The 12,687-nt window shown below is 40.2% G+C and overlaps 1 protein-coding gene across 3 annotated transcripts in view; it reads right to left on the reverse strand.

Moving 5' to 3' along the window:
• PALD1 (phosphatase domain containing paladin 1) overlaps positions 1–12,687 on the reverse strand; it is a 147,195-nt gene that overhangs the window by 70,855 nt on the left and 63,653 nt on the right. For all 3 annotated transcript variants that reach the window (XM_087701987.1, XM_087701988.1, XM_087701989.1), the window contains exons 7-10: positions 9,470–9,545; positions 5,778–5,929; positions 4,194–4,290; positions 2,774–2,878 (exon numbers count right to left, since the gene is read on the reverse strand). In XM_087701987.1, the coding sequence (XP_087558113.1) occupies positions 2,774–2,878; positions 4,194–4,290; positions 5,778–5,929; positions 9,470–9,545 (430 nt within the window). The remainder of the gene's footprint in view (positions 1–2,773; positions 2,879–4,193; positions 4,291–5,777; positions 5,930–9,469; positions 9,546–12,687) is intronic.

A 12,687-nucleotide genomic window follows, 5' to 3' on the forward strand; every position in this document is an offset into this window, starting at 1 on the left:
GTCACAGGAGCATAGAGCCTTGAGGAACTGAGTTACTGAGTCCTGCAATACAATGAAATTAGGCTGAAAAAGCCAGAGAGGAAAAACAAGACCTAACTAAGGCATATGGGCTATCTGATACAAAAAGTTCTCTTGATGGGCTTAATAGTCACTCTACAACAGTGGTGGTGAACCATTTCAGCATCGAGTGCCAAAAAGGGAGTGCACACTCATCGGAGACACAATCCAGAAGAGGAGCTGCCCAGAAGGCATGCGCACACTGGAAAATGAACTTCCAGGTTCCAGGGTGCGCACAAGCCAGCTAGTCTTCCAGTTACTGGCACGCATGCACACACAATGATCAGCTGACCTGCGCGCATACTTGCGCCGGAAAATGGAAGATCAGCTCTTCAGTTTACAGCACTGCCACACGCACGAAAGCCAGCTGATCGTCGCATGCACATATGCACCAGAAACCCTGAAGAGGAACTGGAGATGCCACACATGCCAGGCGACATGGCTCCGCATGCCACTTCAGGCATGCATAGGTTCACCATCAAGGCTTTACATCTTCCTTCTCATGCCCAGTGCACAGAGGCTGAGGCCCAATTCCATTTTAAGCATGATACTTTGCAAGAAGAATAAATCACAACAGTGATAAAAAAAATTAAGAGCAAAGATTTTGCATCAACTCTCAAGAGTTCACTTGGAAAATCAAAATAGTTTTGTGATATTCTGGATAAACATTTATCCAGTGGAAAACTTTCTGGCTTTCAGGACAAACAGTTCTTTGTTTATAGTCATCTTTTACACCTTAAGAATTTTATAGTCTATCCTGTTTATATGTCTTTAGGCATGGTAGGAGGAAAGCGCTTTTAAAAGAAGAATTAAAGCCACATGTCTCTCTTTTAACTTCCTTTTTTCAGTTTTACAAAGTCTTTTTGTTACTGTTTGATGATGGAACATGTTGCAACAGAAAACCACTTCTCTCACTCCCAACAAAAATAAAAAAATAAACCAATTGGCAGACAGAAATATTCATGATACACAGTAAAAGTATGAACTTATTTGGGGTAATCAAATACAAGTCACTAAATCACAAAGCAAGTGATTTAGCTAACAGGTTGGCTAAGAAAAGTAAAGTGCATGAAAGGCTTCACAGAATATAGCATGCCAATAAATAAAACAGCAAGTTGAAATAATTAGCAAATTTATCATTTCTCTTAAGAGAATCTCTGAATTTGAGGATTACATAAACGAGCAACACACATACTCTGACACAATTATAAGTCTCCTGAACTGTTGTAAGGTTCATTAGGGACTGTCCAAAATTAAAACAGCACGGAACAAAGTGATCTATGACTATTTTTCACACTTATGACCATTGCAGCATCCCCATGGTCAGGTGATCAAAATTTGGAAGCTTGGCAACGGACTCGAATTTGTGACAGTTGCAGTATCATATACTCCTCTTTTGCTACCTTCTGACCAGCAACAGAAACAGATTCACTTAGCAACCATGTTACTAATCTAAAATCAGTGATTCTCTTAACAACAATGGCAAGGAAGATCATAAAATGAGGTAAAATTGACTTAACAAATACCGCACTCAGCAACATAGATTTGGGGCTCAATTGTATTCGTAATTTGAGGACTACCTATACTTGAAAAAAACTGCACTGTTAATCATAACAAGAATACAAAACAACTCCTTCTGACCTGGGAATCTATCTATCCTTTAATTCCCTTGAATCCAGGTTTGATTTATAATGGCTGAAGTGAACGTCAAGGCATCTGGACATTAAGACAGGGTGTTTTCTTAAAACAATACTACTCAACATCATCTAGTAAAATTGCCATCAGTCCTCCAGAATCTGAAACAGATTTTTCCCTATCATCTATTACATGAGATTGTTAATTGGAAATGCCGGAGATTAGATCATCAGAAAATTTCTGGCTATGATCCTTTTGAATGTATCTGCCTGGTTCGAACCCGTAAGGAACTCATTACGAGATATAATTTCTCAACTTCAACCTCCACATTGCCTGTACAATTGTAGCCCTATTGACTTTACTTAACAAGACAGATGAATGTGCATGAAGGCCAAGAATTATATCTAAATTTTTATCTGATTATTTTATCTGATTATTATTATTATTAGAAAACTCAGGTTACAACTGCCATTTCAGCCCTGCAATTATGGTCGTAATTATGTTGGTGATATCATGAGATCGGACCTCATTATGACCATTTTTGGGTGGTTGTTAAGTCAACACAGTGCTGGTTAAGTGAATACCATGGTCATTAAGTAAACCTATTGTTTGCTATGGGGCAGTTTTTGCCGGAAGTAAACATCAGTTTCTGGCAAAAATGTCAAAAATTGTGGTCGTGTGACTGTGGTGGGACAGACATCAGAACTTTGAAAGCAGGGTGTAAGTCCCTTTTTCAAGGTCCAGTGCAGTGGTGGATTACTACCAGTTCGGACCGGTTCAGCTGAACTGGTAGTGGTTTGATGGCCTGGGTCACTAGAACCAGCAACGACCCAGGCCTGCCATGCCCCCAAACCGGTTCCCCAGTCGGCACCATTGACATCACCATCTTGTTCTGCGCAGAACAATTTTAATTGCACTGCACATGCACGCACATGAAGCACGCACACGAGCGAACCAGCAGTAGTGCTGGCTGGAACCCACCCCTGCTCCAGTGTAACTTTGAACAGTTGCTAAGCAACCTGTCCTAAGCCAAGGCCTAGTGCCATGGATCCTGTCGCCATTTAAAATGAACTACAAATACCTGGTTTTGATCATCTTCTCCAATCCCTTCCAATTTCCTCTTGTATTCATAGATGGCTTCCTTCACATCATGCATTTCTGAACACAAGACAATGGCAGCATCCACCTTTGAAGGCCAAAGAGAGAAAGTCAAAATCTATTGAGAGAGAGGATTTCATTCTCTTCAATTGTATTTCTATTTTATCAGTGTCTTCTGTTAATGATCACCTGGAATCTATTTTTTTTTAAACTGGAATGAGACATGGGCAACCACAAGCACCTTCAATCTCTATACACCTTCAGAATTTTGTACCAATGAAGTAGGGTGGGAAAACCTCAAGAAATGGAGGACACTTTCTAATCATTTTTGTGGGAGATGGGTGGTTAAGAAATAGGACATACGAATAAATTAAATGGGTTTGGAGAAGAAACTCAATTTCTCCCCCTCTCAAAAATGCACCCTTCCTTTTTCCCTTTACTCAAAATGCTGACATAAAGGCACAGCTAAAATGAAAAATGTCCATTTGAAAAAAACCTCAGCATAAAAAGCTTTAGCTTACTGAAAAATAGACAAACGGATAGAAGAAGGAATGGAGTTTTAGCATTTTAATCCCTTACAGGGCCAAATTAACTATTATGCTACACATGCTAAATAACTCTTCCATTAAAAATGTAATCTCTATCTTAGTTTACTTTTTACATAAACACCCACTTCCATGTCTTCAGACAGTTTCTTCAATAAAACATCACTATTTTGGACAACTTTCTCCAATCTCACAGCCTCTTTCAACTCTGAATACTCGGAATTCTGGGAACTGCAGTCCCCAAAACCTCTGGATGAGCATCCAAGTTGAGGCAGGTTGTCTTTCAGTCAAACTGGAGAGAACTCAATATTTCTTTTTGTACAATCAGGCTCTTTTTCTCATTAATGGCTACATTAATGTCAAACACCAGGGAAATTAGGAGATTCAGGCAGTTCAAATGAGTCTGAAGATTTATTGCAACCTTAAGCTCTGTACAAGAATCTGAGCTATTAATGGTCAAGGGAAATGAGCGGGAATTAAGGAGGCATTCAAGATAGGCTGGATTTAGATCTCTTTGTGTCCATGCAGGGACTCATGACTGATGATGAATTTGACCCTAGCTCTGCATAGTCATCTCCTACAATTAATATAATCAAACACAGAGAATTGTAATCTCTCTCACACACACATAAACTATATGATACTTCATTTAAAGAAGGGCACCATGAATTTGTCTGTGTAACTTCTGTGTTCGTCTGCTCAATTTGTAGAGTGTCCCAATCTTTATCAGAGGCTGTCACAGATTGAGACAAGTAACCCTGTCAGAGACATTAATTATCCTCAATGGGAATAAGGGGCAATGAAGCACAAAGAAGATCACTGAGGCTAAAGGAACAATATACAATTAGTTTCACTCACCTCTTCCACTATCTGTTGCCCGTTGGGTACCATGCCAATGAAGTTCTGAATAATCCGAAATTGTTCCCTGGGTGAATATTTGGGAGACTGTGGAAGGCTGTGATTGGATAATGTTAAAGATATGCCTTAATGCATGGAATCGCACAACAGTTTAACAAACTTTCTAATTTTGCTTTTATTAAAATTATGTGATGCACTTCATGCTGCTCTCACAAATACCACTTAGTTAAAGAAAAAAAATACAAGCTCCTACTTGAAGCAAAGAATTTGTTTATATACAATCTTTTACATTTGGTGTATTATTACTATATTGGTTGGTACTACCGCAATTAAATAAAATTTCATTTAAAAAGAAGTCATATCATTCATGCCGGCCACATGACTAGCATGTTTCTTCAGACAGTGCTGGCTCTTCGGCTTTGAAACAAAGATGAGCACCACCCCTTAGAGTCAGGAACGATTAGCATATATGTGCGAGGGGAACCTTTACCTTTACCTATAGTATTCATCTTGATCAAACATGAAATCTTGATGCCCATACAGAAAATAGAATAGAATAACAGAGTTGGAATGGACCTTGGAGGTCTTCTAATCCAACCCCTGCTTAGGCAGGAAACTCTACACCACTTCAAACAAATGGTTATCCAACATCTTCTTAAAAACTTCCAGTGTTGGAGCATTCAGAACTTCTGGAGAAAAGCTGTTCCACTGATTAATTGTTCTAACGATCAGGAAATTTCTCCTCAGTTCTAAGCTGGTTTTCTCCTTGATTGGTTTCTACTCATTGCTTCTTGTTCTATCCTCGGGTGTTTGGGATAATAGTTTGACTTCCTCTTCTTTATGGCAATCTCTCAGATATTGGAACACTACTATCATGTCACTCCTGGTCCTTCTTTTCATTAGACATTGCAGTTCCTGCAACCGTTCTTCATATGTTTTAGCCGCCAGTCCCCTAATCTTCTTCGTTGGTTTTCTCTCCACTTTTTCTAGAGTCTCAACATCTTTTTTACATTGTGGCGACCAAAACTGAATGCAGTATTCCAAGTGTGGCCTTACCAAGGCATTATAAAATAGTATTAACACTTCAAGTGATCTTGATTCCATCCCTCTGTTTATGCAGCCTAGAACTGTGTTGGCTTTTTCAGCAGCATGCGCAGCACCTGCCAAAAAAAAGCCATCACAGTTCTAGGCTGCATAAACAGAGGGATGGAATCAAGATCAAAATATTTTGTTCTCTTAATGTTGTATATAAAATACTGCTCAATAAAAGTTTCCCAAGCCATCTATTTAACATCCTTACAGATATTCAGAAACCTTGCATTTTGGATGATACCTAAAACAGAAAATTGTCAATCATTATGTAAACAATGCAGTTCAATCAATGCTTCACTGAGATAATATCCTAAATATATATAAGGGGAAAAGGTTTTTAATTCCTCTCATTTTGTGATACAACATCCCTAAGTTAGGAACAGAACTATTCCTAATTGATGTAAGCAGATCTTCAATGCCTATAAATAATCATGATTAATCCATAATCCCCATTTCATTTCATCCAAGTAGGAGAAGCTACAAAGCTCTTACTCTTGTTTTTGTAGGCCACCTTTACGGTGATAGTGGACCAGGGTTCCTAAGACCATGGCAAAATTGGTTGTCCCGACACCAGTTTGGCAACTAAACACCAAGGCAGGAGGTGGCTTGCTGGGATCTTGGAGAAGGAGTAGATTTGGGCTTTCCTGTAAGACAGAATTATACACATTTGTTGGATCGGACACGACTTCGCAACTAACAACATAGAAAATAAAAATTAAAATGTTAAAAAACCAATTAACTGCAACCACCCAGCCCCCAGTCAAATGAGCCATTTGGTGGGCTCCTGCATCTCACTCTGGTTTTCCCTGTCCAAATGGCAAAACCAAGTACCATATTTTAAAGAGTATTAAGACGCTGTCAGCCTCTGCTTTGCTGCTGCTTCGGCTGCCATTGAAACGGGGGAGGGGGGCATGGTATTTGGGAGGGGAATACTAATTGTGCTGGAGGAGGATCCTGGAGTTTGCTGCCTCTCTTGCTGCGCATGCGGAAGAGGTTTCCCGCCAAGGCCAACGGCACCGACATTCCATCTGGGTGATGCCTTTCAAAGTTATCTCACACCTGACACTTGGGAGAATTATGATTGGACTGTAACTGGGATGCCAAGGGGTGGGGAATGGGTTAGTCTATATATCAATCGCTTTCGCGCCTAAATAATCAGTCTTTCGCTTTGCTACGCTTCTAATCATTTATAATTAGTAAAAGTACACTTGATTTCTATCAATGGAGTCTCGTGGTTTTCTTTCCTAATTATTCAATGGAGGAGTGCTGACAGACGCACCTTTTTCCCTCAAAAAATTTTGGCCTCCCAAAACCCTGCCCCCTTCACCAAAATGGCCATGAATAGCTTTTAGGAGGCTTCCAGAGTGCTGCTGGGGGCTAGGGAGGGAAAAAATGAGCGGAAAATGGACACTTTTTTGCTCGTTTTTGCCCCCGCCCCCCGGATCCAGGAACACTCTATAAGCCTCCTAAAGGCTATGCATGCCCTTCGTTTGACAACAAACAGTTTTCATGAAAAATGGACTGTTTTAGGAGGTCTGCAGAGTGCAAAAACTTTTTTCTTAATTTGCCTCTTCAAAATCTTAGTGGGTCTTATACTCCGGTGTATCTTATACTCCGAAAAATATGGTATTTTAAAGTTCACACACATTGTCTGTTGTTGCTCCAGACCAAGAGAAGAAAACACCCATGGGTAACCAAAAAGGGGACAATGGCCTTTCTGGTCAACCCATCTTCTTTTTGAACAAGCAGAAGATTTGATTAGACGGCCTATCAGCCTCTTCTAAGCTTGGTTAGTATTGATGTTACCTAGTTGAGTAATGAAAGTGTTGCAAGAAAATAACCAAACTCAGAAAGCACAAAAGACCCCACAGGTCAACCCTGCATTAACATATTCTCTATTATTGGTGCCTCTTCTAGTTCCGTTCCTACCCATTCACTCTCAAATGAATTAAGATTAGCCTCAATCCTCTTGGCCATTTAGAAAGCTCTCAAGACATGATCTTTCTAGCAAGTCTCAAGATCCCTTAGAAATAGAGAGCCCACAAAATGCCTTTATTATATAAAAGTTTTTAAACACTCTTACTTACTTCTGTTATAAGTATATTTCTTGTTTTCTATGTTTATTTTAAATGTATCTTTATTGTTCTGTTTTTATTGTTCCCTGACCAAAACCACATGTGCGATGCGTGGCTATATAACATAGATCAGGGGTGACACTGAGGGCCGCATCAGGGTTGTGTTTGACCTTGGGGGGCTGGAAGAGGCGTGGCCAGGGTGGGCGTGGCCAGCTCTACATCATTCATGGCGAGGGTACCTGCAGCCCTCTGCCAGCGAACCCTCCTGCTGCCCTCTGTCAGCGAAAATGAAGCTCAGAAGGGCTGTGTGCAGTCTTCCCAGGCTCCATTTTCACTGACAGAGGCACTGCGGGCCGATCCTTCGCTGTTTCCAGGGTGGCCCCGTGGGCCAGATCCTGCCCCTGGATCTTGAGTTTGACACCCCTGACATAGATAGGTAGGTAGGTAGGTAGGCAGGCAGGCAGGCAGGCAGGCAGGCAGGCAGGCAGGCAGGTGATGATAGATAGATAGACAGACGATAGATAGGTAGACAGACAGACGATTAGACAAATGTAGTAACTGTAAATATAACTGTAACTCTACACATCCTATTTACATAGCTTAATGCACAGAATAATAGCTACTAGCAAACAAAATTTCTGCTGTTGTTTTGCGTGTGTGTGTGTGTTTGTGTGTGTGTGTGTATCTTTGAATTAGTTTTGACTCCTAGAAAGTGCTTAGGTAAGGCCCTGCAGCTTTCTTGCCAAGCTTTTTATACTTTGATTGCCATTGTCATCTTCTTAGAGCTGAATGTGTGGGACTGGCTGTCTTGGTGCCTCAGACAGGACTAGAACTCCCTATTTCTAGCCTGATGCCTTAATCATTACACCAAACTGGCTTACCTTTTAATCTTATGTGATTTTTTAAAAAAATTCTTGTCTGAAGTCTCACATTATTTTTTAAATCTTTTTTTTTTTTAGAAAAACAAAACATTCTCCCAAGAAAATATGCATATCATTGCAACTGAATGGCTGAATTACTTCCCAAAACGAAGAAAGCCTCTCTCCTTCTCTTAATCAAATTAACTTAACATATTAAACACGGTTTAGAATCTATCCTGGAATTACTTTAACTCTGAATTGTTCCCATAACACTTTGCATATTTTTAGTATCTCCCAAAACTGTCTCCAGCCTTAGCAAAACAATGCAACATCCAAAGTAAACATTGGCACTGCAACTAGCATTTGGATGCCCATTAATTAAATTCAGTATTATAGATTTGACCCAACCGCCAAAAAACTAAGAATTTATTTTAATGGTTTTCAAATAAACGGGCCCTTCAAAACTTAATTTCTTGCTGGCTTGTGCAGTAATTCTTTTTATGGTGTGGGGGGGGGGGGCTTAGACTTTTTAAGTTTGGCACAACAAAACCGTACAGTTAAGTCATGAGCCTAAAGCAAATATAGGCGTCTAGCAAATGCGTGTGTTCAAACACCAGCTAGAGGGATCCAGAAATAGACACACGAATCTTCACTCGGCAGATGTAAATACAGGGGGGAGGGGAAGCAAATGTTTGTAGTACCTCCACCTAACAGGAAGAATTTCCAGCTTCTGCTAACAAGCATCTTGTATGTGCTTCCTTTTCCAAGCCAGCTTATTACCGTATTTTTCAGAGTATAAGACGCATCAAGGTTTTGAAGATGCAAATTTTTTTAAAAAAAGTTTCTGCCCTCTGCAAACCTCCCGAAAATGGGCCCTTTTTTCCTCAAAAAAGGACGTGAATAGCCCTTAGGCGGCTTGTAGAGTATTCCGGGGGGGGGGGAGCAAAAAAATGGTCCGTTTTCCACACAAAAGGGCCCATTTTTGTCAAAAAAAAAGGGTATCAGAAAGCTTATAGAGTACTCCTGGGAGCTGGGGGGGGGGAGAAAATTGAGCAAAAAGCGGCCCATTTTCGGCTCACTTCTGCCTTCCCCAGCCCCTAGGAGCTCCCTGAAAGCCTCCTACAAGCTATGCATAGCATTTTTGTGAAGGGGCGGGGTCTCAGGAGGCAAAAATGCTGTATTCTAATATTCCGAAAAATATGGTAAATAAAAGACAGCTTGTAGATTAACATCTGGCATCAGATCTTACCCGGAGGAAACTGATGAAAGCATCAAACTGTGTTTCTAAAGGCGCTCCGTCCACAGGGAAAGGCAGCCGATGGTACCTGCCGAGAAAAATGAATTATTTCCAGTTTTGGGGGGGAAAAACACCCTCGTTCCACATGCAGGCGAGCTTTGAAAGTGTTCTCGGATAGAGACATTTTAAAAAACATACTAAATCTAACAAATATGAACAAAAATATTTTATTTATTAAAGTAAATAAATTTTATTTAATTTATTTATGTATTAAAATGTATGACATACGGAATATGGTGATTGACATAAAAATAACATATTGGAATATTGAATAATTACCGTGTTTTTTGGAGTATAAGACGCACCAAGATTTTGAAGAGGCAAATTTAAAAAAAAGGTTTTGCACTCTGCAGACCTCCCAAAAACAGGCCAGTTTTTTGTCAAAAAAAGGGGCATGAATAGCCTTTAGGAGGCTTGTAGAGTGTTCTTGGGGGCTGGGGGGGCAAAAACGAGCAAAAAACGGCCCATTTTTCATGAAAACGGGCCCTTTTTGTCAAAAAAAAAAAGGGAATGTATAGCCCTTAGGCGGCTTATAGAGTGCTCCTGGGAGCAAAAACGAGCAAAAAACAGTCCATTTTTTGCTCATTTCTGTCCTTCCCGGGCTCCAGGAGCACTCTGGAAGCCTCCTAAAGGCTATGCACAGCCATTTTTGCAAAGGGGGAGGGGTTTAGGGAGGCCAAAAATGCTGTATTCAGTGTATAAGATCCACCCAGATTTTCATCCTTTTTTTGATGGAAAAAGGTGCGTCTTATGCTCCGAAAAATACGGTAAATAATGAAGGATTATAAATTGAATAAGCCAATAATGGAAGATTACAATTTATCACAAATGTTTGTACTATTATTAGAATTATATAAGCTAGTTAAAAGCAATAAATATGATTAATAATATTCTATTTGTATTAAAAGGTATGACCCTTGGAATAGGGTGATTGGCATAGAAATGACACATTGAAATATTGAATGATTAAATAATGAAAGATTATAATTTAATAAAATGTGTATTATTACAAGAATTATATAAGCTTGTTAAATGAAAGAAATGCGATTAATACTGCTTTTTTTTGTTTGCATTAAAATGTATGACACTCAGGTGCCACACTGTTCACCCATGGATATGCTTTTAAAAAATTTAAAAAAACATAATAAAATTTAATTCAGCACATTGCGCATGATGAAAAGATGGAATTCAGGTATAATTGCTTTCTCGTGTGACTGTTTCAATTATACATTTCTGTATTAAATCCATGGCTTTATTTTGAACCATGACAAATTTTAACCATGAGAAAAAGCCATGCTTTATTCAATCATGGGGATGAGGTGGCTCAGTGGCTAAGACACTCAGCTTGTCGATCAGAAAGGTCGGCAGTTCAGTGGTTCGAATCCCTAGCACCACATAACGGAGTGAGCTCCCGTTACTTGTCCCAGCTTCTGCCAACCTAGCAGTTCGAAAGCATGTAAAAATGCAAGTAGAAAAATAGGAACCACCTTTTGTGGGAAGGTAACAGCGTTCCGTGCACCTTTGGCATTTAGTCATGCCGGCCACATGATCACAGAGATGTCTTCGGACAGCGCTAGCTCTTCGGCTTTGAAATAGAGATGAGCACTGCCCCCTAGAGTTGGGAGCGACTAGCACATATGTGTGAGGGGAACCTTTACCTTTACCTATTCAATTATGCCACTTGAAAAAGGATAGAGTTTGGCTAAATTTACAGTATGCATTAAGTCAAATCTGAACAAATGAAAGATAGTTTTTGACTCATAACCGTAACGGAACCTTCCTATTGCAGTCATAATTTGTGATGATTATAAAGTGGGTCATCATGTAAGCAGGCCTGATTTTACAACATTTTTGAGAGCCATCATTAGAATAAGGGAATAACTGAGTTGGAAGGGACCTTGGAGGTCTTCTAGTCCAACCCCCTATTCAAGCAGGAGACTCTCTTGTCACTTATGCCCACAAGCAGATCAATCCCGTGTTATAGGATAGGTTTGTATGCAGTTTAATTTGCCCTCCATGTTCTATTTCCGCTGTCATTTCTCAAACGTTTTGAGTGCCCTGCCTCTTTTGATGGGGAAATAGAAGGTGAATCCCTGACTAAATAAGGCAACGTGACAGAGATATATGACAAGTAGGCAGCTTTACTGATTGGTTTGGTAGCTTCCTGGAGACCTTTGTGTGGCATGGATGTAGTCACAAAGGTGGAGGAGCAGGTAAGCTTTGATAGAAGGATAAGGGAGGCAGGTCATCTCTTTGGGAATTCTCATGGCTTTATGACTCCATCCCCGCAGGCTAAAGTGACATTTGCTGTCAATTATCAGAGTGAATATGCTTTTCTAGAAGTAGGTTGCTCTTCAGTGGGGCTCCTGGACTCTGAGGAAGCTTCCCTTTATTAAGAGAAAAGGCTGAGAAAGTGCCTGTTGAGAGTCAGTCAGGATCCAGGTGCGGGCTGAACTGGCATGGGGGAGAAGGGACAAAGAGGTGGAATGGGATGGGTAGGAAAGGTGATGGGGAGAGGGAAGGGGGACAAGACAAAGAAGGAAAGGAAGATGATGAAGAAAGAAAAGAGGAGGGGGACGAAGAAGTGGAATAGGTCCAGTAGGAGAGAGGAGGAAATGGTGGACAGGGAGAGGAAGATAGGGACAAATATCCAGGCAGGTTTATTACCAGAGCTAAAGGAGAGGGAGGGTGGGAGGGAAGAAGGGGAGAGGAGGGGAGGAAAGGAGAGGAGAGGGGAAGGTGTCTAGGGAAGAGGAAGGGGTGGATGACATGGCGTAGCAAGAGGGGGGGGAGTGGGAATGGGAATGGGACAGGGAGATGAAGGGCGGGTAAGAACAAATGTAGGGGTGGTGGTGAATACTAACGTTTTCATGACTTCATCCATGCAAGTTAGCAGAGGTAAGCAAAAACAATTAGTACAGAATAGAATTAGAATGGAAGAGAATTAGAACAGAATTAATAGACATGAATTAGATTTAGAGCAGAATTAATATTAGAATTAGAAGATATACTAATTCACACAACTACAACTGCAGCACAATTAGAATAAAATAAAATTAGAATGGAGTTTAGAATACAATACAGTTAGAATAGAATTGGAATTAGAATAAAAGTAGAATCACATTAGAATTAGAAACAGACTAGAATTAGAATGGAATTAAGAATTAGAA

This window comes from Thamnophis sirtalis, unplaced genomic scaffold (assembly GCF_051295495.1).
Source record: "Thamnophis sirtalis isolate CommonGarterSnake01/CBP01778 unplaced genomic scaffold, rThaSir2_p1.2 scaffold_15, whole genome shotgun sequence".
Lineage (NCBI taxonomy): Eukaryota > Metazoa > Chordata > Lepidosauria > Squamata > Natricidae > Thamnophis > Thamnophis sirtalis.